At 46.2% G+C, this 21,604-nt stretch overlaps 1 protein-coding gene across 1 annotated transcript; it reads left to right on the top strand.

Annotated features, from left to right (window-relative positions):
- The first annotated feature begins 751 nt into the window (after positions 1–751).
- On the top strand, positions 752–21,482 carry KCNK12 (potassium two pore domain channel subfamily K member 12). The gene is made up of 2 exons (XM_075148173.1): positions 752–1,103; positions 19,249–21,482. Exons 1-2 carry the CDS (start codon positions 752–754, stop codon positions 20,142–20,144), a joined length of 1,248 nt encoding a protein of 415 aa, XP_075004274.1. The 3' UTR covers positions 20,145–21,482.
- Positions 21,483–21,604: the final 122 nt, after the last annotated feature.

Raw genomic sequence — 21,604 nt, 5'->3', positions numbered from 1 at the left:
ACCGGGCATAGAGAAAAGATTTTAAAGCTAAAAAAACCTCCGCAACGGCAAGGCGCATCGCACACATGACGAGGGGGCAGCCGCGTTTGCCGTGTCCCCCGTCCCCGGGCGTGCCCGGGGGCCCGGCAGCCGTCCGGTGTCGCGGTGGGGAGCGGACATCCGGAGAGCGGCGGGCAGGGCCGGGCAGCGCGAGGCAGGGCCGCCCCGCCCCGTCCCTCCCCCGGGCCGGGAGCGGCGGCACCCCGGGGGCGCGGCACCGGCAGCGGCGCCCCGGCCCGGGCGGGCGGGCGGCGGCAGCGGGGCCGGGGGAGCCTTCCCGCCGGGGATGCGGCTCCCCGGGGGCCGCGCCGCACGCTCCCGCCCTCCGCCCGCCGTCGACCGGGCGCCGCACGGAGCCTCCGCCTCCGCCTCCCCGCGGCGGTCTCCCCCGCGGCGGGGCCGCCGCCGCCGCCGCCCCGCATGGCCAGAGCGAGCCGGCCGGGGCGCGCCGGCGAGGCCGCGCCGCAGCAGCCCACGGCCCCGGGGGCGCGGGGCGTCGGGCTGAGGGCGGGCGGGCGAGGCCGGCGGCCCCGGGGCGCCGCCGCCGCCAGCCGGGCAGGCAGCCCCGCCGGGGGATGACTCAGAGCCGCGGCCCCTGCAGCGAAGCCGCCGCCGCCGCCGCCGCGTCGGGCTCCGCGCCGCGCCGCCCCATGCCCGCGCCCCCCGCCGGGGGCCGCCCGCCGCCCGCCGCGCCCGCCGCGCCGCGCACCGGATGATGCCCCCGCGGGGGGCGGCGGGCTCCTGCCGCCGGCGGCGCCTGGCGCCCCTCAACGAGGACAACGGGCGGTTTCTGCTGCTGGCCGCCCTCATCGCGGCGTACCTGAGCGCCGGTGCCACCGTCTTCTCGGCCCTCGAGAGCCCGTCGGAGGCGGCGGCGCAGCTCCGCTGGAACCGGACCCTCCACAACTTCAGCCGCATCTTCAACATCAGCCTGCCGGAGCTGCGCGCCTTCCTGCGGAGCTACGAGGCGGCCATGGCCGCGGGCATCCGCGTCGACGCCCTGCGGCCCCGCTGGGACTTCCCCGGCGCCTTCTACTTCGTGGGCACCGTCGTCTCCACCATAGGTGAGCGCCGCGCCGACGGCCCCGCGGCGGAGGCGCCCGCCCAGGGGATGCTGCGGCCACGGCCCCGGGGAGGTCGTTATAGCGACCCAAGTTTGGGGAGAGGCGCCGCCGCGTTGCTATGGCAACCGGGGGGCTTGCAGCCGGGGGGGGGGCGGGTCCCTGTCCCCCCTTATCCCCTACCCCGGGGGGGTCGCGGCTCCACCGCTCTCCTGCGGCCCCGGGGACCCCGTGCACCCTCCGGTGCACGGAGCCGGGGAGCGGCTCTGCGCTCCGCTCCGCTCCCGCTGCGTCCGCAGGACCGCTGACCGCCGCGGCAGCCGGTGCCCCGGGCCGGCCGCGGCGGGAGCCCCGTTCCCTCCCCAGCAAACTTTTGCTGCCGGCTGTGCGGGTGCATGGTTGGGCTTCAGCCGGCCCGAAGGAGCGAGCGGGGCCGGCCGCCCTCCGAGCAGCCCTGCCCGCCCCCCTGCCCGTTCCCCGGCCCGCGCCCCGGCCCGCGGCGGGATGCGCCTGGTGGTCGAATAGCTCGTTACCGGGAGAGGCGGCGCGGGGGCTGGTAGGCAGCGGGCTACTGAAGTTGCTGAGCGATAGCCAGGCTTTCGCGGTGCCTGACCGCTGAACTTGATACTGGTTTTAACTGCTGGCAAAGTTAAGGTGCATATGTGAATACACGAAGCCGTACGTCTTCTAGCTGTACCGTAATGTACGTTCTCAGCACATCGCTGGCTACAGCTCACTGCAGTTACTTGTATCCGATAGGCGTTTAGGAAGAGCAGCACTTTATGAGCAAATGGTGAGTTTTGGGGGCAGGAATGTTTTTTACTCTAAAATTACCATTTTTTACTCTAAAATTTTTTACTCTAAAGGCACCATTAAGAACTGGGAGATCTACTTGAAGTAAAGCTTGTGGCTATCTGCTATTCTCGGAGTCTTGCTTGAGAAGTCCTGTCCCCGCGGACACAAGATCCACAACATCCTACCGATTTCCTTTCTCCACCAGTTTTTAAGTTCTGTAACGAGCCAATTGTCTTGGGGCTTCTGAGCATAAATGCCGTGCTTTACCTTTATTAGAGAGGAAGAAACACACAGCTTATTATTGCACTTGCATTCATTAGGTTCGGAAAATGTTTTATCAATAGTGACTAACCTGTATAATAGAGTCGTGATGGTGACGACAGCAATGTTGTCAAGTATTGTTACTTTTTGCATTGAATAATTCAGTTAACTTTCCCTTTTCAAGTACATTCAATAGTCCAGTCATTAAAACACCATTTTAATTAAGCGTTAGGTCTTCTTCAACACAAGAGCGTATATTTTTAAGAGATCATTATGACTGACCTGAATGGATGGACAAAAAAAGTCAGTATATTAACAAACCCACTCTTTCCTTACACCTGCTGTAGCAAACAGAGACATCTCCAGGTGATGTGTAAACACAGATCCATTCACTTCTCCGCCAACCCTGGCTTCTCCTCTCTGTGGTTATTGAAATGTAAAATGTTTCCTCTTCATTTGCAAGCATTTGTTTGCATCTCCACTTCATTGCCCTGTCTGCAGTCATTTGTACCTGGGTAGAGGGAATGAGAAACTCAGCAGGGTTTTTTGGCAGTCTTGACAGGTGTAAATGGCTGAACTAAGAATTGTGTTTCTCATATTCCTGGAGTGCAACCTAGGGCACCGCTCTCTCTTTATAGCAAATAATGTCTACATCTCTTGCATGTGAGATGAGGCTGAGGTTTTTTTTCCTGAGCTACGACAGAGGCCAGATTCTGTCGGGCGTTCCCCTGAGTAGTACCTTCTCTTGGCCTACTACCGGCTAGGACTTCTGGATTACTTACAGTATTTAGTGTGAGTTCAGCGAGCTGAGTTGTGCCTTTGGGCACAGCAAAGGCCATGGCAGAGACGCTGCGCTGGGGGTGCCGAGCTGCACGGTCCCGGCAGGGTTAGAGTCTCCTGGAGTACCGGTGTCCCAAGGCTGTTGCATCCCATCCCAGCAGAGCTTTTGGCAGCTACGTGTACAGCTCCTGCAGAAGAAGAGGAACTGCTGCCCCCACCTCAGCGCTTCTCCTCGCTCGCCTCTTCAAGGTCCTGCAGCTTGTAGAGAGGCAAAGCCCTCGGTGAGCTCAGCCGCTTCTCCATGGGCAAGGTTTCTTCCACCGCACAGTTGTGTTCAGTTATTATTGGCGGCTGTGTTTGCCCAGCAAAAGCAAAAAAACCCCAGCAAATTAACTAGTTGTCCCGCTAAAACCCAAAAGCTGTACTCAGAATGAAATGTGCACAAGGCTTTCTCGCTCACGGTCGCAGCATGGGAGAAACCAAATGGTAGACATCAAAATGTCTACCTGGGGGAGCAGTTCCAGAGCCGTTCTTTCATGGTCCCTTTGTTCCCTCCCAGCCAGCTCATTTCTGTACCTACCTACCTGGTGTACCTTTGATTCCACTACCAGCTCGAACACCATATTATCCTGGTTCAGAGCAATTTCACTTGCCTTCGTGTCACGGTTCATTGACAAGGAGAATGTTGTCTTGACTCAACCTTGCCAAGAAGTACCAGACATCTAGAGTCAAAACAGCTTGCCTTCCTCAACAACTTCATCAGTTACATGTGTCAAAGCAACTTTATTACTCCAGCTAAACACACTCCTATCCTAGCGACGCATCGGAAAGCTTTCTTACTCACTGCTTAACAAACAGCAAGTAGACGCCATGTCTGTCAAGGGTAAATCACCCACGGGTTACTCAGCCTCTTCTCTGTAGAGGATTCCAACTTACAGAAAACTCGCTGGGTCTTTTTCAAGTCCTCACTCTGCTCTCACTGGTTTCAATAAAACTACTAAATCCTTCATATGTAGGCATCGAAATACAGTCAGCCAGGGACAGCGCTGCAAGTTTTCCTGGGGTTTGTGTAAGCTGAACAGAGAGCGGGAGACTCCAATTCTTCAACCTTCTGTGAACACAAGGGTTAGGCACAGTCGGGCTTGGAGAAAACTGCTCCATCCACCCTCCTTGAGCAGGGCCTCCGCAGAGCCGAGCAGCTCCCCTTCGGTAGGTGCTTTGTCTCCTGTACTGCCCTGGCTGCAGTTCTGCATCCTCACCGATTACACGGGGATGCAATCAAACCCTCTGGGTGACGGGCATGTTAGTGGGGTCTTTAAGAAATGGGAGAGAGAGTTAAAATGAAGTGTTAAGTCTAATCTTAAAGCATTTTCTGGAATAACCCACAAAGCGAGTGGCTTACTGTCCATAAAACACCCTCTTGATAGCACTCTGGGCATTCATTTTTTTATTATTGCAATGTTTGTGGTTGAATAATGAAATGTTGAGTCTATTTTTCATTAGACACATCTCGATTTTCAGGGCTATGTAAGAAAATTCTTCGGTCTAATTTCCAATTGCTTGCTGTCAGTCTACACCTTTTATTCAGTCATTATTTTGCACTCCAAAAGGTATTTTCTTGTAGGCATTTATTATTATTTTTGTATTGATTTCTTTAAGGAGCAGCTAGGTGAAATTTATTCTTGATTCATTGGTCTAACTGGCAGTAGACTTTGTTTTTCAGTTGAGTTTTTTTCCTTCCTTTCCCAAATACAAATCACAAATAGTTCCCAGCACTTTGTTAAAGACTGAAAGCAAAGCATAACTCAGACCAGTTTTTGAAATGTTGCAGAGTACAGCATCATCACTCAGAGCTTTCCCCATATTCTAGTAGCACAAATTCATCCTGCCTAGCACATAAGGCAACTCCGGGGTGCCTGAAGGTCTGGATTTCTGACTCAGTCCATGAGTCTAGACTCTGTATCCAGATTTTCTTCCTCTCCTAAATGTTAGAATAAACATTAGGTACCTACATATTAAAACATATTGAGACATCGACTTACTACTAAATTTGGATTTTAAGATTCTTACGTGTAAGTACACATTTCAAAATCCTTTGGAAAATCAAGTGATACAATTGCTTTATTGAAATCTATACCAGGCACTAAAAAATGAGATCAAAAGAAGTAGTCCAATACATAAAAGTGATTTTTCAACATAATATTTTTAAAAAGCACCCTTACTGTGGATGGATTGTTTTGGGATGGAGCATGTGTGGGTTATAGGTGCTTTGAGAAGGGAGGAAATCATGCAAAAACCTTCCCTCTGCACAGCTGTGCGAGGGTTACAGGTGTTTAGGGCACAGTGTATAGGTGTGAGCGGGACTATTCATCCTTTCCTTATCCCTGAGGTATCCTGTTAAATGACTCAGTATTCGTGTGGACTGACAGCTCCACCCAAAGGGATGGGGCATGCTCTTCTCTGCTGTAATCTCAAAGAGATAAGGCACAGCCCGGCGGTGAGATGGGCTTTGAATCCACATGAAGAGAGGCCACATAATATTTGGTATTTTCTACCGGCTAACTAGCTCCTGGCAGCGGCGGTCTCCTTGCTTAGGATGTCGGCTGGGTTAGACCCCCTTCTCTCTGGGTCTTCTGTAGGGAGCCAGCATACCCAGCACATCATTCCTGCTTGTGCTCCACAACCTAGGAACCATAACCACTCACTTCTAAAATATCCTCTGGCTTTGTGTTGTAGTCTTTTGAGAAAATCTGGAGGTCCAGATGTGCTGAAGGCAATAATTCAACAGAAGTGATGTGCAAAAGGCAGTCAGACAGCTCAGCAAGTGCATGGTCAGATGGTGGACTGCACTGTTAGGAGCCAGGGAGTGAGCCTGCCCAAGAGCAGGCACTTCACAAGGTAATTTGGCAAGAAATTCCACAAATAACCGGGTTGATCTGAAGTCTTTAAGGGGAAAATATATTTGCCCTGTCTTCTTCATTGATATATTTTAGGATGTGAATTTGAGCTGCAGCTGGGGATGGTTCTGGCTCTCTGCTCTCCGTGAATGCAATTTCACTGTCTATACGGCCAACGCAAACCAAAAGGCGACAGTCAAACCTGAGTGTGCACCTGATCAGCATCAGTGTTATGTTTTCTCAGGGCTCTGCAATTCTCTGAGGCTTGTACAGGCAGCTTTTGCAGAGGGTTCAAATTAGGGGGCAGTTGCCTCCAGAGTTGACCTTCTTAAAGTCAAAAAAACCCCAAACAGAAACCAAACGAGAAAGCAGTTGGGAGAGCAAGCAGTATTATTAAGCTGCAGTGTCAGGTTATTTGTTTTTGCCAGCCTATATGCGGTCTGCAGCCAGCATGAGAGCATGTTTCAGCTTGGTCTGCTGCGGCCAGATCTGATTCCTTAGGTGCGTGTGATGTTTTGATCAATGTGCCGGTGGATATCTATCTCACCCTGGTAGTCTCCATAAAGAACGGAGAGCAAGAGGCTCAGAGGTCAGCAAGTCGATGGTCAGCATGTTTCTGTGGAGAGAAGTGATCCTACAGTGATTTTCCTCAGATGAAGACCTGGCGCCATAGCAATGTTTTCTACTTGCTGTAGTTTCATGGGAGTATTAACTTCTTTGGGTACCACTAATGGGAATTTCCTAAACGTGTGGGCATAGGTTGGGTGCTCTGAGCGGGAAAGTAATCTAAATCACAGCTTGCTTTCTTGTAGTTGAGAGCAACGACAGGAAGCTTTACTTGGAGTACGCGGGTGACTTGAGGTGTCCCCGCTGAAGGGTTGCAATGAAATAATTTTGATCCTAGATTTGTTGGGTTTTTATTCTAGAAGGCGGGAGGGGGGAGCCCCAGTACTCTAAGTAAAGCCCTTTTTAAAAGAAAAGAAGTTTTCTGAAAATAGCATTTTAATCAGTCTCAATACTGCTTAGGGTTTACCTGCCCCTGTAGGGTTATGCCAGACCCAGAAGGCGAAGCTATTACTATGCTTCGGTCATCTAAACTGAGTGATTTCTACAGAGCACATCAGCTCAGATTACTTAATCTAAGAGTTTCAGAGGTTTCTTAAATATTAAGCCCTATCTATGAAACCCTGTGTTTCAAAACACTAACGTCAGTACAGTGGAGATCTATTTGTTGTTTTACGGCTGGAGACGTTAAGCCAGGGGACGACCAAATTGCACTTCTTTTTGCTGTGGATCTGGACTTTCGCTGTTCAGGTGGAGCACTGAAACCTGGGGTCTTGGAACTGAATGTCAAGCACCACAGCATCTCAGAGCAGTCACCCGAAAAACAAAGCCCCTCTGCAACATCAGGGAATGAAGAATTTCCCTGGCATCGCATGAGATATGGTCCCGCATCTCAGAAATCAGGGGAAGTTTTATGTTGACTTCTTGTGTTCTGGTTCACGTTCGAAACAAAGACAAACTGGAGTTTGTAATCAAGGAGTCTCCATTTTTGCAGCCTCCAGGGTCCCTCTAGCTCGGGTAATTGAAGGAGTGATGTCTACTTGGTGGATACATACCTCCCGCTTAGCCCAACATTCAGTTTGGTCTTCAGTGATATTCCTGCTGGGCAGCAAATACCTGTATTTCGGTTCCCTATGCATTACAAGAGCCTGGAGATGTGATTGCAAACCAAACATTGATGGGCCAAGATACCGCTTTGACAGCTCTCCATCCTTGGAGGTGACAGGCGTGGCTCCAGCCAGTCGGTCGGTATTGCTAAGCAACCTCCCTGTAAACCAGCTATCGCGCCTGTAATAGCAGTGAGGGATCATAATTACTGGGCTTATCAGCTGCCCTATTTGCTGTGGGCTCGTAATTCCAAACCCTGCCTGAAACCCTACGGGCTGTGTTCCCATGGAGCCCGGCCAGTCCCTGGCCTCTGCCGTCCCCCTTTGCTCTCCTGGGGATATTCCCCCTTTCCTTCTCTTACAGTTCTCTAACGCTCCCCGGTCACCTGCCTTTCCCAGGCACTCTTAATTTCTGCTGCCTCCCTCCCAGTTAGCATGCCCTCCTCTACTGATGATTTGTTTGCTTGATTAAATTTTGAATATTTGTTTCACGGCTTTGCAGTCTTTCAAGTTAATAACTACCAAAGAAGTCAAAAGTAAAGCTTTACAGTTTCTTTCTGCTCCTAATCACACCTGTCCCTCTTCTCTAGTGTTAATCCTGCTATTTGACCCTTATTTCTTTTTTCAGTCTAATCTTTCTCCCTCCTCCGACTGTCTTCAGTTTGACACAGGTCATATACACTTCATAATTTTTTCTCACTTTTACTGATGGGTCATCTTTGCAAGCACACTGTCTTGCTTTTCTGCAAACTTTAATTACTCTCCGTCGTGGAGAGAAGAGGAAAACAATTACAGGATAGATTTGTTGGCAATTAACTTCATGTAACAATATCTACTCCTGGTGTTGTGCTGGAAAACACAATGTCATTTCTTTATTTTAAGGAATGCAGTATTACCTTATCTTTGCAGCTATTGAAGTCAATGAGAATTTTACTTCTTGCTGTAATAGCATCAGGCTTAGAGCAACAGAAAACCAACATGGAACATTTCATCTGCAATTTGTAGTATGAAGACAGCCTGATATTATTGGAAACATAGCCTGTACCTGTGATCCATATAAGCCTTGCTTACCTTTATCAAGAGAGACAGTTTTCATAGTGTGTCAGCACCAAGTGCATATCTGAGTGCCTTTTGGGAGAAGGTAGGTAAGGACAAAGATCAGGATTCATGCTGGTGAACATTTGACATGTGAAAGTCCTCCTGAGCGCAATAAATCTTAGAAGTGATAATAAAAACCTTTTGTGAATGGAAACACTTAAGTAACAACCAGAATTATAACCTAAGGGGCAATTGCATAGCAATCCAGACAAATCGAATATGTTTAATTTTACATCTCCTCAACAGCCTGCTTCTGCTGAAGTCAACACTAGACCAGTCTACAGAGCTTTAGGAAATTCCACCTTACTCATTGTATTGGCACGCTAGGTTTATAAAACAAATGTAGGTCTGATGTTGCCAGCACTGGCTGGCGCACGACATTACCGTAAGTCATACATCTCTGAGCTCAGTGGGTCTGTTGGTGGCAGTGGGTGGCACACCTAGCCTAGACATCGGAAGGTTTCAAAGCAATCTCTCTTGAATCAAACCAAGAGAAGCAGAATGAAAATTAAATCTAATTGCATGAGATGAGACAAAGCATTAGCAGCCTTTTCAAGTAATTAATGCTTTGGAGTGCAATAAGATAAGAAATTGAACGGCTTGATGTTAGCGTATGGGATTACCTATATGGGTGAGGTGTTTAAAAATCCATGGTAAGTGCTGCTTACTCATTCATGAAAAAAGTGATAATACCTTGATAACAAATATAGCCCCCCAGTGATTCCTCAATGAACTTTAAACTTTCTGAGCTTGTACCACTGCAGCTTCTTCCCCTTTAGAAATGATGGGCCAAATGTTCACGTTCATGTTAGGCAGGCAAATTTAATCAAGGCAGAAACAGCAATTAAGAGAAATTTGCCCACCTGAGAACTGGATGAGAAACTAATTCAGTAAATTTCAATTAAAAAAAAACTGGATAGAATCCTTTTGCTTATTCATTATTGAATATTCTGTCATCTCTTTGCTCAGACTGAGTATTGTGCAAGCAATATATTTATCTTATGAGGATAAATAAAAAATACAGTGTCACTCGTGCTCAATGTGTATGGAGTCGAGTCTACTTTAAGCCTTTGATGATGGAAATGACTGCACTGTAAAGATCTTCAGTCCAAATGGTGATTTTAATGGGGAGGGGGGGAAAAACTTGTGTGATAAAATGATTTGTCCATTTACAAAAACTGCTACTGGCAGAGCTGTGAGGACCGGGAAAATCTCAGATAAAAGCTCAAAATGATCTTGATAAAGTGGCTAAGTTGTTCAGTATCATTAAATTTAAAAGTAGTCAAGGGAAATGCATACTAAGGAAGGAAGACTTAAATGCAGAAATAGAAAATGAGGAAGAACTGGTTAGTCAGCAGTCCTGTCACCCTATATTTCTGTTACAGTTATGTAAAATTAGGTCTTTGTGCCTTCGTGAATGAATTAGAAGAGCTGCCTGAGCTAAAAGATACTTAAGAATTTGCTTCTTTTCTTTCAGCAGGAACTTTTTGAAATAAGGGACTCAGGAAGGCATATTTAAACCATTAAAAAGTTGAGGTAGATTGGTCAGGGTTTTTTCATTAAATCATAACTGTAGAAATTTGCACAGAAATTCAGGAAAAAGTGGCCAAACGATGTAAAAGATTTTGCCCTGTATGTTTAGGTCCTTTTTGTCCTACAGGTCGATCTTTATAGGCTGAGTCTTTGTAAAGCAGAAGAGCTGAGACAGCTATCAAGAAATAGATGTTCTCTGAATACCTGCACAAATACCAATGGCAGAAAAAAATGCTGCAAGTCTATTGTTTTATCCAGTCAAAAGATAAGCCAATGATTCAACCATTTGACAGCCTTTCCCATCTCTAAGGCTTAGAAAGCGCAGGAGCGAAATCTTGTTTTATCAGATTTCTCATGTGAGGAAATATGACATACGCCCAAGATTACTTGCAAAATTCAGGTAATGCTATTTCTTAGCCTGAACGGAGAAGTGTTGTGAGATGTACTGGTACTGGAGTGGCAGTACACGTGCAAGTATTCTTTCCAAGCCCATAATGTCTCAAAAATATAAAAAGATTTTGATACCATTATTTTTTCCTTGCAGTTCAGAAAAAAATGTTTGCACAACCTTGGGTCTACTCAGGCATCTGAAATGCGACTGGAAGTTTCAATAAGCAGCAAAAGCAAGTGTGAATGCTAATGTTTGAAACACTCCCTTTGAAATGACAGGGCATAAGCTTTTTCTTGTTACGGTGTTGCTTAGATACACAATTATCCACACAAAAAACATTCTCAAAAACATAGGAAAATAAGAGTGGAAGGAGCTTTAAAGGATGAAAAATTAAGACTGCAAGAGAAATCAACTTTTGAAACAACGTTCGCCTGGAATCTTATCCTCAGCTACATGAAGACTGTAGGAAGGTCAGAGAAGGTGGCAGTATATGGCTTCAGATATTGGACACGTCTCAAGAGAGAGAAGGAATTGGCCACTCAGGGTCTGTGAGCTATGTCTTCATGTATATCTCTGGTTACTGAGACAGACTTTGTGTATTTCTTGGTTATCATGCTTTTGTTTTCTGCAGATTTTTGAAAATAGTTACTTTAAATTCAGAGAAGTTTCCTCTGTCTGATAACGTCTCAGAAACCTCAGTGTTTTAGCTGAGGTTCGGCAGTGCGGTGAGCCAAGGCAGATGCTTCTGCACACAACCTCAAATGTGAGCAAGGGTTTGATATGGCCCCGACGGCTGTTAAGGCAGGATTTTAAAGACCGTTGGCCTCTAGTGCAAGGAAGTGTTTTTCCACAGTAATATAACTTAAACAACCGAGGAGCTTGTGGGCTATATTTTTCCATTATTAACACCACCACCATTTCAGAAAAGACTATAGCAAAGTGGTTTTCACCCAGCTCTCAGGATAAGGAAAGAAAACAAACCAAAGATGGAACTCTCTGATCATCAGGTGTGGATACAGCCACGAGAAGCAGCTCTGGACTAGCTTAGGTCAATTCACAAGGAGATAGGCTGCAACCAAAAAAAGAGCATCCTGCTTTCATCCCCTTTTTCTGGAAGTTTTCCTTTGCGAGGTGGTTTAGTGCTAATTTAGCCACGACTAATTCATATTCTTTCCTTTTAACAAGCTGTTAGAGCACCCCAGCTGTGCCAAGGGGCAGAGTAACTGACAAAACAAGAGGGGGTTTAGTATCATCTTGCTTAAGATTTGCCCAAGAAAGGTAGCATAAAATGAAGAAAATAGTTTCAGTCTTGATTTTTATGACTGTAAATCAGAGTCTGTCTGTCTGGTTTCGGTTGGGATAGAGTTAATTTTCTTCCTAGTAGCTGGTGTGGTGCTGTATTTTGGATTTACAGAGAAGAATGTTGATAACACACTGATGTTTTAGTTGTTGCTAAGTAGCGTTTTCACTAGTCAAGGACTTTTCAGCTTCCCATGGTCTGCCAGGTGCACAAGAAGCTGGGAGGGGGCACAGCCAGGACAGCGGACCCAAACTGGCTGAAGGGGTATTCCATACCATATGACGTCATGCTCAGTATATAAGCTGGGGGAGTTGGCTGGGGAGCAGCAATCGCTGCTTGGGGACTGGCTGGGCATCGGTCAGCGGGTGGTGAGCAACTGCATTGTACATCACTTATTTTGTATATTCTGTCATCATTATTATTATTTTCCCTTCCTTTTCTGTCCTATTAAACTGTCTTTATCACAATCCATGAATTTTACTTTTTTTTCCGATTCTCTCCCCAATCCCACTGAGCGGGGCGGGGGCGGGGAGTGAGCGAGCGGCTGTGTGGTGTTCGGCTGCCTGCCGGGTTAAACCACAACACTGGCCCCAAGAGTTTAGCAGAGAAGAAGATTATATTATTTGTGAGAGCAATAAAACCTGAAGCACTGGAAGAAAGTGTATTTACGAACAATATGTTAATGGAGAAGTTAAGGAAGACTGTCATGCTGCAGGACACCTCCATCCCTTTATGGTTGAGAGTCAGCAAGAATAATGCCAGCTCGTAGGTCCTGACTTTCTTTTTCTGGGTGCAGTTTGAATTCATACTCCTCTGATTTTTTTATTTCTCTGAACTTCATTCTCCGTTGTCCCCTTTTAGGAGAGGGCCCCTGTCCCTCATTAGAAACTGTGTCCTGATGCAATAGGACTAACCAGAAAACCCAGACATAAGCTTGCCAAAAATTTCCAGCCTCAAGCCCATGACTCTCCCCATGCGTTCCCTCTTCGAGGGGCTGTTTAGGAAGAACTTGGGCCAGAGCTACTGCTTAGCTGGCGACGCTGGTGGCTTGGCATAAGTCAGTCCCTGCTTGCTTGTACAAAGTGCAGAGGGGAGCAGCCAGCCCCAGCCAGGGAACTGTAAAACTGATTTAGAGACACTTCTGCTTCTTCCTTGTCTTGGTTCTGCGCCAAAGCAGCTTGGCCAGACCAGATGATCAGCCGCCTTCTCTATTTATTGGGCTACGTGTTTACAATAATGGCGTTTAGTAGTGAGCAAGGGTGGGTTTTTTTGGTTAGTCTTTGCTATGCACTTTCTTCTCATGTTGTACACAGAAAGGGCAACATGCAGTACAACTCAGAAAAAAAGCTTGCCTACTTCTGGTAAATGACTAGAGCAAGAGTGCTGCTGCTGGTGGTGAAGCTGAAGCCCCAGCGTGTCTCTTTTTATCACTCAAATTTACAAAAGTTAGGCCACTTGAGTTGATAAATGTGCCTGCTGAGTACTCACTAGAAATTTAAGGTCTTTCTTGGAAAGCTCAACTTGAAGGTGTCAGCGTGGAAGAACATACTTGGGAAGCCTGCTGCGAGGAGCAGAAGGTAAATGTACACGAGCAGCCAGGTTTTGAGGAGGTTATTCCTCTCCCCTTTCCTGGGGGATCTTAGGAGGGTACCCCTAATGCCTTAGACCCCTGTCAAGGTGGTAACATTTGAGGTTTCTGAGAAGAAATCTCACCCTTACTCCTGTCAGGTCTGGCATATCCTTCACCCTAAATACATTCCAGCCCCGTCACACAGGACACCTTCTCCGTAGGACATGGGGTGCCTTCCTCACCTGCCTGCTGACGTGGCCAGGTATCAGCCGCCCACGGCAGCACCTCCTCGTGCAAGTACCCTGCACGCGGGATCAGGCTTCATATTCCCATCTTCAGGGGATTTCACGAGACAGAAGTTCCTTTGCAGCTTCTTAGCCCCCAGCTGGCTGTCCTGTCCCCTTCCTACCAGAGGAGGTCCTTCACCACCTTCTCCCCTCCAAAATTTCCTCTCCAGAGTACCCAAGTCCCCTCTTCAACCCGAGGATCGCAGCCACCAGCGCCTCTGGTTACCTCCACGGTCCTCTCCATCACACCGTTCCCCGCTGCAGGTTCCTCCTCCCTTGTCCCTGTGGGGCAGCCCCTCACAGCATCCCGCTGCTCTCCGGGGGTGCCCATGGGAGCACAAGCCCCTTGCCCACGAGCAGAAATCACAGCTTGCCAGAGGAGCTGGGGAGTGCCGGCATCCCTGGACTGATGGAGCTCCCCTGCTGCCTCCCAGCCCTGGGCAGAAGGCGCTGCTGCCCAGCCCTGTCTCTCATCCTCTCCCGAGTCACTTTTTGGCATAATTTTAGGTTTGTCTTTGTCATTCACCTCTACAGAAAAGCACTGGTACCTCTCGGTCTCTTTTTGTACCCTTCACATGCATCTGGTAACTAACAACTATTTGTTAGCTTTACCTTTTAGTTATTTATTGTCGTGGTTGCCAATTTAATCACTTCTTTTTTGTCAAGGAAGCTTAGGTTATTTTAGGCTGACAATGCTATTAACTCTTTTAAAAACCAATGTACTTTAAAGAGGAATGAGAATGTGGCCATGACCTTTCAGGCTGTGGTTTAAATCACAGCCAGCAGAGAAACGCTGAGGGTGATTGATTCTGGTGTTCACTGATGTTATGCGTAGCAGCATTTCGGATAACCAATAACGTGATCACAATTGTGTATAAACAGATTAAAATTGGTACTGTGGAAAGCCTTTAATAATTGCCTGCAGCTCCTTGAAACTCCTTAACGTTCAATTAATCATCTCCTGCCTCTGTTCTGCCAGCGTGGCTCCTTTTGAGTAGCAGTTGTCTCAGACACCTGACTAATATTTCACCGGTGGAGATGTAACAAGGAGCAACAACAGTGACCTGGATGGTTTTTGACTTCGCTAATCGAGTTTATCATGGTGCTCTTTCAGGTGGCAGAATAGACCGGGCATCTTTTCCCAGGCTGTGGTGGATTGGGTACATATATGCACATTTTTGTATACTGAACAGTCATAGGAGTTAGGGGAAAAAAAGACCTGGTTTAGCTCACCCTGGTTCACAAAGCAAATTTACAGGACCTCTGACCGTCTATTTACTGTAGGCTTTGGGGAGAACAAGTCCATGTTAGAAGAATGTTATTAAAATTACAAAAAAGTTAGGAAATGCCAGAAACAGCCTGTTTATTCAACTTGAAGTGGTATGTATATTACCAAGTATAGATAGGTAGGTAGATTGATTGATTGATTGATTGATTGATTATGGGAGTCAGTCCTTAGCTGCATAGTCACTTAGTATTTTTTCCATGGGATATCTGCTCCAGTACACGGGTCACCAAAGACTGCAAGCTTGTGTACAATACCAGTTAGACCAGCCCTAAAAACGGCAGTGGTATCTCATGTCTTCAGGCTTAGCATGGGTCTAACTTAAAGTGTCTTAATGCACACAGTGCTGGACAGACCACCACCGTTCAGGAGCTCTGTTTCCCGATAGTAATCTAAACAAGATCAAATGTGATTGTACAGCAACTTTGATATTAAAGACTTTGGCAATGGAAAAGCTCTAAAAAAACTTACTGTTTGAGCCCAAAGAGAGGTATTTTAATAAAGCAGGCTGACAAAGATGTTAAAGGGAAAGTAAGTTTTTCGTTTTTAGTCTGAAAATGCAAAGCCAGGTGGAAGAACTGCCTCGTAATATTCTCACTCCTTGGGTAAAAGTGCTAGATGCAGCAGCAGGTTTCCATCTGCGGCGGTTTTGCCGGCTCTGAGCTGTGACCCTGTATCCAAGGCAACTGTTTCTGGATGTTAGGTGGTAAGGAGCTATAGAATAAATGAGAGGTAGTTGTGAAATATACAGGTATGACTCTGTCAGGGGCAATAATGATGAAATGCTAACAGGTGGAAAAGGGGTTGAAGGGAGCACCAGAATCCAAATATAGAATTTTAGTCTCAAAATTCAGAATATGATAATGTCTTCCTTGATGCAGTATACATGTTAGTCAATAAAGGCGAACCAGGACTACGGAAAGCCATGAGCTAAAGCATGTGGAACAGACATGAAACAAAATTGGTTGCTCTTACTTTATCTGCCTGTGTTCTGTAACCCACATCTCTTGGGAACCAGCCCTGTAAGAGCTTACTCTTTATGTTGCAAGAACTTCTTTCCCGCTGGAAACAGCATTCTGGTTATAGGTTATTTTGTTTATTTCTGAGAAATCATTTGTTTAAAAAGTTGTATTCAACAATTTTAGTTTATTTTGATTCCTTTAAATATATCTGCATTATTAAGAGGGGATAGAGGTGATGCTACTCTCATGATCTACACTCTGGGATTTAAAATGGTTGCTCAGTTGTGCTGACTTGCTGTGTGAGTCAAGTGCCATGGCAGGATGCCTCTATAAGAAGAGCTGAGGGCCTGGTAAAAAGAAGCGGGGACACACGATGTCCCGCCATGGTAAAGGCTGGAAGACTTTCTTGTGTTCAGTTTTCAAGGTGACCCAAACTTTCCTCCATCTCTGGTTAAATATATCTTTACTGGAAAACTGTCAACCCCTTTAATCTCTATATAGTAGGACAAGGTAATCGCCAAACCGACTGGCCTGAGAGAAGAGCTCACAGGTACTACAGCCGCTATTCCTTCTTGTTTCTGGTACCAACCATCTCTCTCACCCATAAGAAAATGGGTAAAAGAAAAGAAAGGAAGAGCAACGGGAAGCATATCACAAGGCACGTAAGTCTTCACAGAGTCGTCCAGTTGCACTACCTCTTGAATCCATCACCAGCTTAAGTAAAGTAAAAGTCCCGATGAGCAGAATAGTAACCACAAAACCTATTATGCAGGTCAGGATGAGGGACTTGAGCAGGGGCTGAGCTCAGGTGTGTTGTACAGAGCACACCAGGACTAACCCTCATGGTCCAGGTGGTGCCGAAGGGACAAACGCAGGTAGCGAAGGAAGACCCTGTATGAAGAGTGCGTGAGCCCACTTCTGTCTGCTGGCTGTTGACCTGAAATTGCTCTGTCTGCCTGGTCTTACTTTTTGTCTGTTTTCTGTAAGTCTTAGCACTCTCGTTGCTGTGATGGGTCCCTTCACCTTGCATAGCTACATACTGAATTTTGGTAACGTTATGCTTCAGAAAATCTTGCTTAAACAAACTGCATCAAAAATATAAAACTTCACCACCTCTCATGAATGATCACCCAAAAATACTAAAAAGCTTCAGCACATTTACAATTTGATCCAAACTGTCATTATCTCTCTTTTTTTTCTTTAATTAATAAATGTGTCTAGCTATATGTGTGACAATAAACCCATTTATTTTGATGGTGATGTTCACATGCTTGCTGTGAAGCACATGTTTAAATGCTTTGCTGACAAGGCATGGGCGAACAGATGCCTTCTCCATAACCAGCTGGCCGGGTATCCCTAGCTGGCAACCGCAACAGGCTCCCCGGCTTCTGGGGACCAGACACCAGTGGATATTCATCATCAAATGAGAAGGCTCCCACGAGCAGCCAGCCCGACGCAGATGACAGCTTCACCCCACAGAGGAGGAGGAACTGAGAGGAGCTTCCCATTCCCCCTGGGTTAAGCCTGGGACCCCAAGGCAGGCCTTGTGAGATCTGCTCAAAGGTGGTCTTCTAGCACGACAAAATGGAGAGATTGTGGGTCCAGAATGATGGCCCCTTTGATAATTTTTCATTTTCTGGTAATACTGTGCAGTTTTTCACTGTCTTTTACAGAAAAGACTGTTTTTACTGTGAAGATGCTGATGATGCAGTACAGTCGGAATTGCTGTCACACAGCTGTTCCCAAGCATTCCAAATCTGTTGTGAAAGTAGGACCACCTCTTTCCTCGTGCACCTACATGTCATTGAAAAGATATTTCCAAGTTTACTTGTCATGAGCATTTACACTCTTTTATCCACAGATGAGAAATTCTGTATCAATGAAGTACAAAGGTAGCACAAATAAATTACCCAGAACAATACAGCCATTACAAAAATAAATCAATAGATTTCAAGCAGCAATCTCAATTCATTATACATAGGGAATATTTTCCTGTTGCTGTTTAAAGGTGTGTTACTATAATAAATGGGATTTAATGATTTCATTATGCTCTATCCTAAAAGTAGCCCCTTTTTCTTTGCAAACTTTCACTGATGTGGTCTGATGTTGTTATATACTTCCCTGAGTATGTTACTTGCTCAGCATTTTCGTGGAACAATAAGGTAAAGAAATTTCAGCATGCAGATTTTTCGCAAACCATAAATTTAGATTAGATGTGGTTAATTATTCATGGGACATGAGCAGTGACCTCAATCCCATCAGTACGCTTTTTGACTGAACCACCGAGCATTTTTACAGGGAAGAATGGCAGAACAAGGGCAATACCTACAGAACTGAGTTTCGGAAGAATCTTCCTGAGATAGTATGTGAAATATATGTAATTCTTCTTCATAAAATAACTGGTATCAGCAAATAATGTGGAGCAAACTTACTGTATTTATATGCATGCAAATTCAAGATCACTTTTGCTGCTATTTAAGCGTCTATAGCTGCAAGGCATTACTGCTTATATATAAAATTATGTGTATGAATAATGTCAAAAGACAATTCTTGTAAAGAAGAGGTGAATTAATATTGCTGCCGGATCTTTCCAGAGTTTGTATACTCCGATTTTTCTATGTAACTGTTCGGCAGTGTTTTTCCCTGCTGTAATTACCAGTCTGCAAGATCCTAGTGCTCCCAGTCTGCCGGGCGGCTCTGCAGGGGGGGTATCTCGCCAGGGACTTAAAACAGGGCCATGGCTTTTCCTTCCTTCTGTGATTATATCAGGTGGGCTAGTCGCAGTTGGGATTTGGTTAAGACTTTAAAGTGCTGTTATTTTTAAAACAATATTTGATCTTCGGGTGGTGTTCTGTTACACAACCTGAAACCTTCCATCTTCTCAGCGGGAGTGGTATTATCAGCCCTCGATAACAATAGCGTTATGCTGGGTTACAGCTTGTCAGTAGAGAGCTTAAACTTTCCATCAGGCCACGCGCGTGGGAGCAGGGAAATGGCCTCTTCACCTCCTCTCATCTCGAGGTGGTTTGGGCTCAGGAATGCTTCCACCCGCATTTACAGAGTGGTGTTTCTCCGTTAATGTCATCTTTCATCTCTGCGAGGATGTTCTGCTCTCTCTTGAGTTTTGGTCATCTCGTTGAGCTTTCTGGTGCCGCCTTCATTCTGTACAAAACTCGGTTTCCTGCTGGCCTAAGCTGACTTAGAGGTAGCACTCCATCTTTTGTCCAGTGAGATGGGACCTTTGCCTAGTTACGTACATCCTGAGCTTACACATGAAAAACCATGTCATTAATGTTACTCGTTTATCTCCACACCTTAGGTTTCGGGATGACCACACCGGCAACCGTGGCTGGAAAAGTATTCCTCATCGTTTATGGCCTTTTTGGGTGTGCCGGGACTATTCTTTTCTTCAACCTCTTCTTGGAGCGCATTATCTCTCTCCTGGCATTTATCATGAAGGCGTGCCATGAGAGACAGCTGCGAAGAAGTGGTCTCCTACCTCCCAACTTCCGAAGGGGGCCAGTTATGTCGGGGGCGGGCAGCCTCGTGGGCTGGAAGCCGTCCGTTTACCACGTGATGCTGATTCTAGGAATTTTTGCTATCACCCTTTCCTGCTGCGCCTCCGCAATGTACACAGCGGTGGAAGGATGGAACTACGTTGACTCCTTGTACTATTGCTTTGTCACCTTCAGCACCATTGGCTTTGGAGATTTGGTAAGCAGCCAAAACGCTGCGTACCAAAATCAGGGATTATACAGATTCGGAAACTTCATATTTATATTAATGGGGGTATGTTGCATATACTCTCTTTTTAATGTCATCTCAATTGTAATCAAGCAAGTTTTGAACTGGGTATTGAAAAAATTCGAATGCAGATGTTGCCCAAAGTGCCATAAATCAAGTGCCCGCCTTGGACGTCGCAACGCCATCACCCCAGGAGCCCGCCTACGTCGACATAACATCTCAATGGACGCTGATGGACAGTACGACAGCGACACCGAGGGGAGGAGGCTCTCTGGAGAGATGATCTCCATGAGGGAGCTCACGGCATCGAATAAAGTCTCCCTGGCCATTTTGCAAAAGCAGTTGTCCGAGACAGCCAACGGCTACCCGAGGAACGTTTGTATCAATACGAGACAAAACGGTTTCTCCGCAGGGGTGGGTGCTCTAGCCATCATGAACAACCGCTTGGCAGAAACAAGTGATTCTAGGTAGAGTTTTTGAAATTCCTTTTGTTTCTTTAATAAAAATAAAAAATGGTGATTAGGGTGGAATTATCACTGTAAACTACTGGAAAGTTTTAAATGGAGAGAGAGCCTTGGTATTCATTGGGCATTCAGCATCTTAGTTTCTGGGGATTTTATAAGTCTTCTCTAATATGCAGGAACATCTTTACCGTAATGTTATAATTTTTCCCAAAGGGTTTTTTTGGAAGAGACTTGGATGTCTTTGATGCAGAATCTGATGCAATTATAGAAGAATGGTGTACGTGATTATGATAGTGTCAAAACCAACGTGTTCTTTTTCAGAACATAGCCTGAACCCAAACCCTGGGTTTAAATGCAAAAAACATTTGGCAAGATCAGCTCCAGATTCAAACTTGGGGTTGATAAGGTTTGGCTAAAGCAGTATCTCACCATTTGTTGAAGTCTGGATCTGGCCCTTAACTTTGTACTCGATGCTCTTCAGCAAATCCCCATAGCAGGCCTGTATATAACATACACGTAGGTGACTGCAGTTACAGCAGCTTTAGGGTGACTGTGCTTCACTTGAATAATCCTGCTGACTTCAGTGGTAGAGGATCAAGTGGGCTGAATTCCCCTGACTGTAAATGTTGGTTTTTAGCCAGTCTTGTCTGAAACACTGCCTGCTACCTAACTCTTAAAAGTCAGGGGATTATCAAGAACCGTGTCAAAATGTGCAAAACTATTCCTACCTGCTGAATTACTGAAAACAGTCAATTGTCAACTTCGGTACTGCCTTCATTTAATGCAAGAGAAGCCAGTACGCACCTCTGATGTCAAATGTTTGCATCACCTCTGAAATGCTTATTTTATTACTTTTACATGAAAATAAGCAGCTGAAATGAATGTAGGCTCTCTGTTGTCCTAAATTTGCATCTTCTACCTCTGCAATATTGGTGCAGAGATTCATGCAAATGATTTCTTTGCAGTTTTTGGGGGGCCCCAATCCTGTACTTGTTTCCCACAAATCTGATTGTGAAGGTTATACAGAAGAGCATTGCTTTGGAGCTCCCCCAGAAGCTGGCTTCCCCCAAAACGTTGGTACTAAGTCACAAATTGGCCTAAGGCTGTTCCTACTGTCTTAAGTCATATTTAACCTGTGCTAGCCCAAACCACTGAAGAACCAGGAGCATCTTCAAGCAAACCTGGTCTAAGTGTCTGGTTTAGCGTGACAAATGGGTGCATAGGAATTACTGCAAATCTCTTTCAGAAATACGTGCAAAGCTCTGGATCATTTCTCTAAATTCTCTATACTATGCCACTCCTTTAACGCTGTGAAGGTAATAAAAAGACTTTCGCTGATTCCAGCAAGAAATACAACTTAGGCTTGAAGTCTGAGAAGCCACAATGGTCCGCTCTTGAAAACAATTTGGGTAATTACAGGCAAGATCATGAGTACTAGGTTGATTGCTGAATAAATTGAAAAAGCTG

The sequence above is a fragment of the Calonectris borealis genome, chromosome 3 (assembly GCF_964195595.1).
Source record: "Calonectris borealis chromosome 3, bCalBor7.hap1.2, whole genome shotgun sequence".
Taxonomy (NCBI): domain Eukaryota; kingdom Metazoa; phylum Chordata; class Aves; order Procellariiformes; family Procellariidae; genus Calonectris; species Calonectris borealis.
This window is presented reverse-complemented; position numbering and strand designations above follow the sequence as displayed.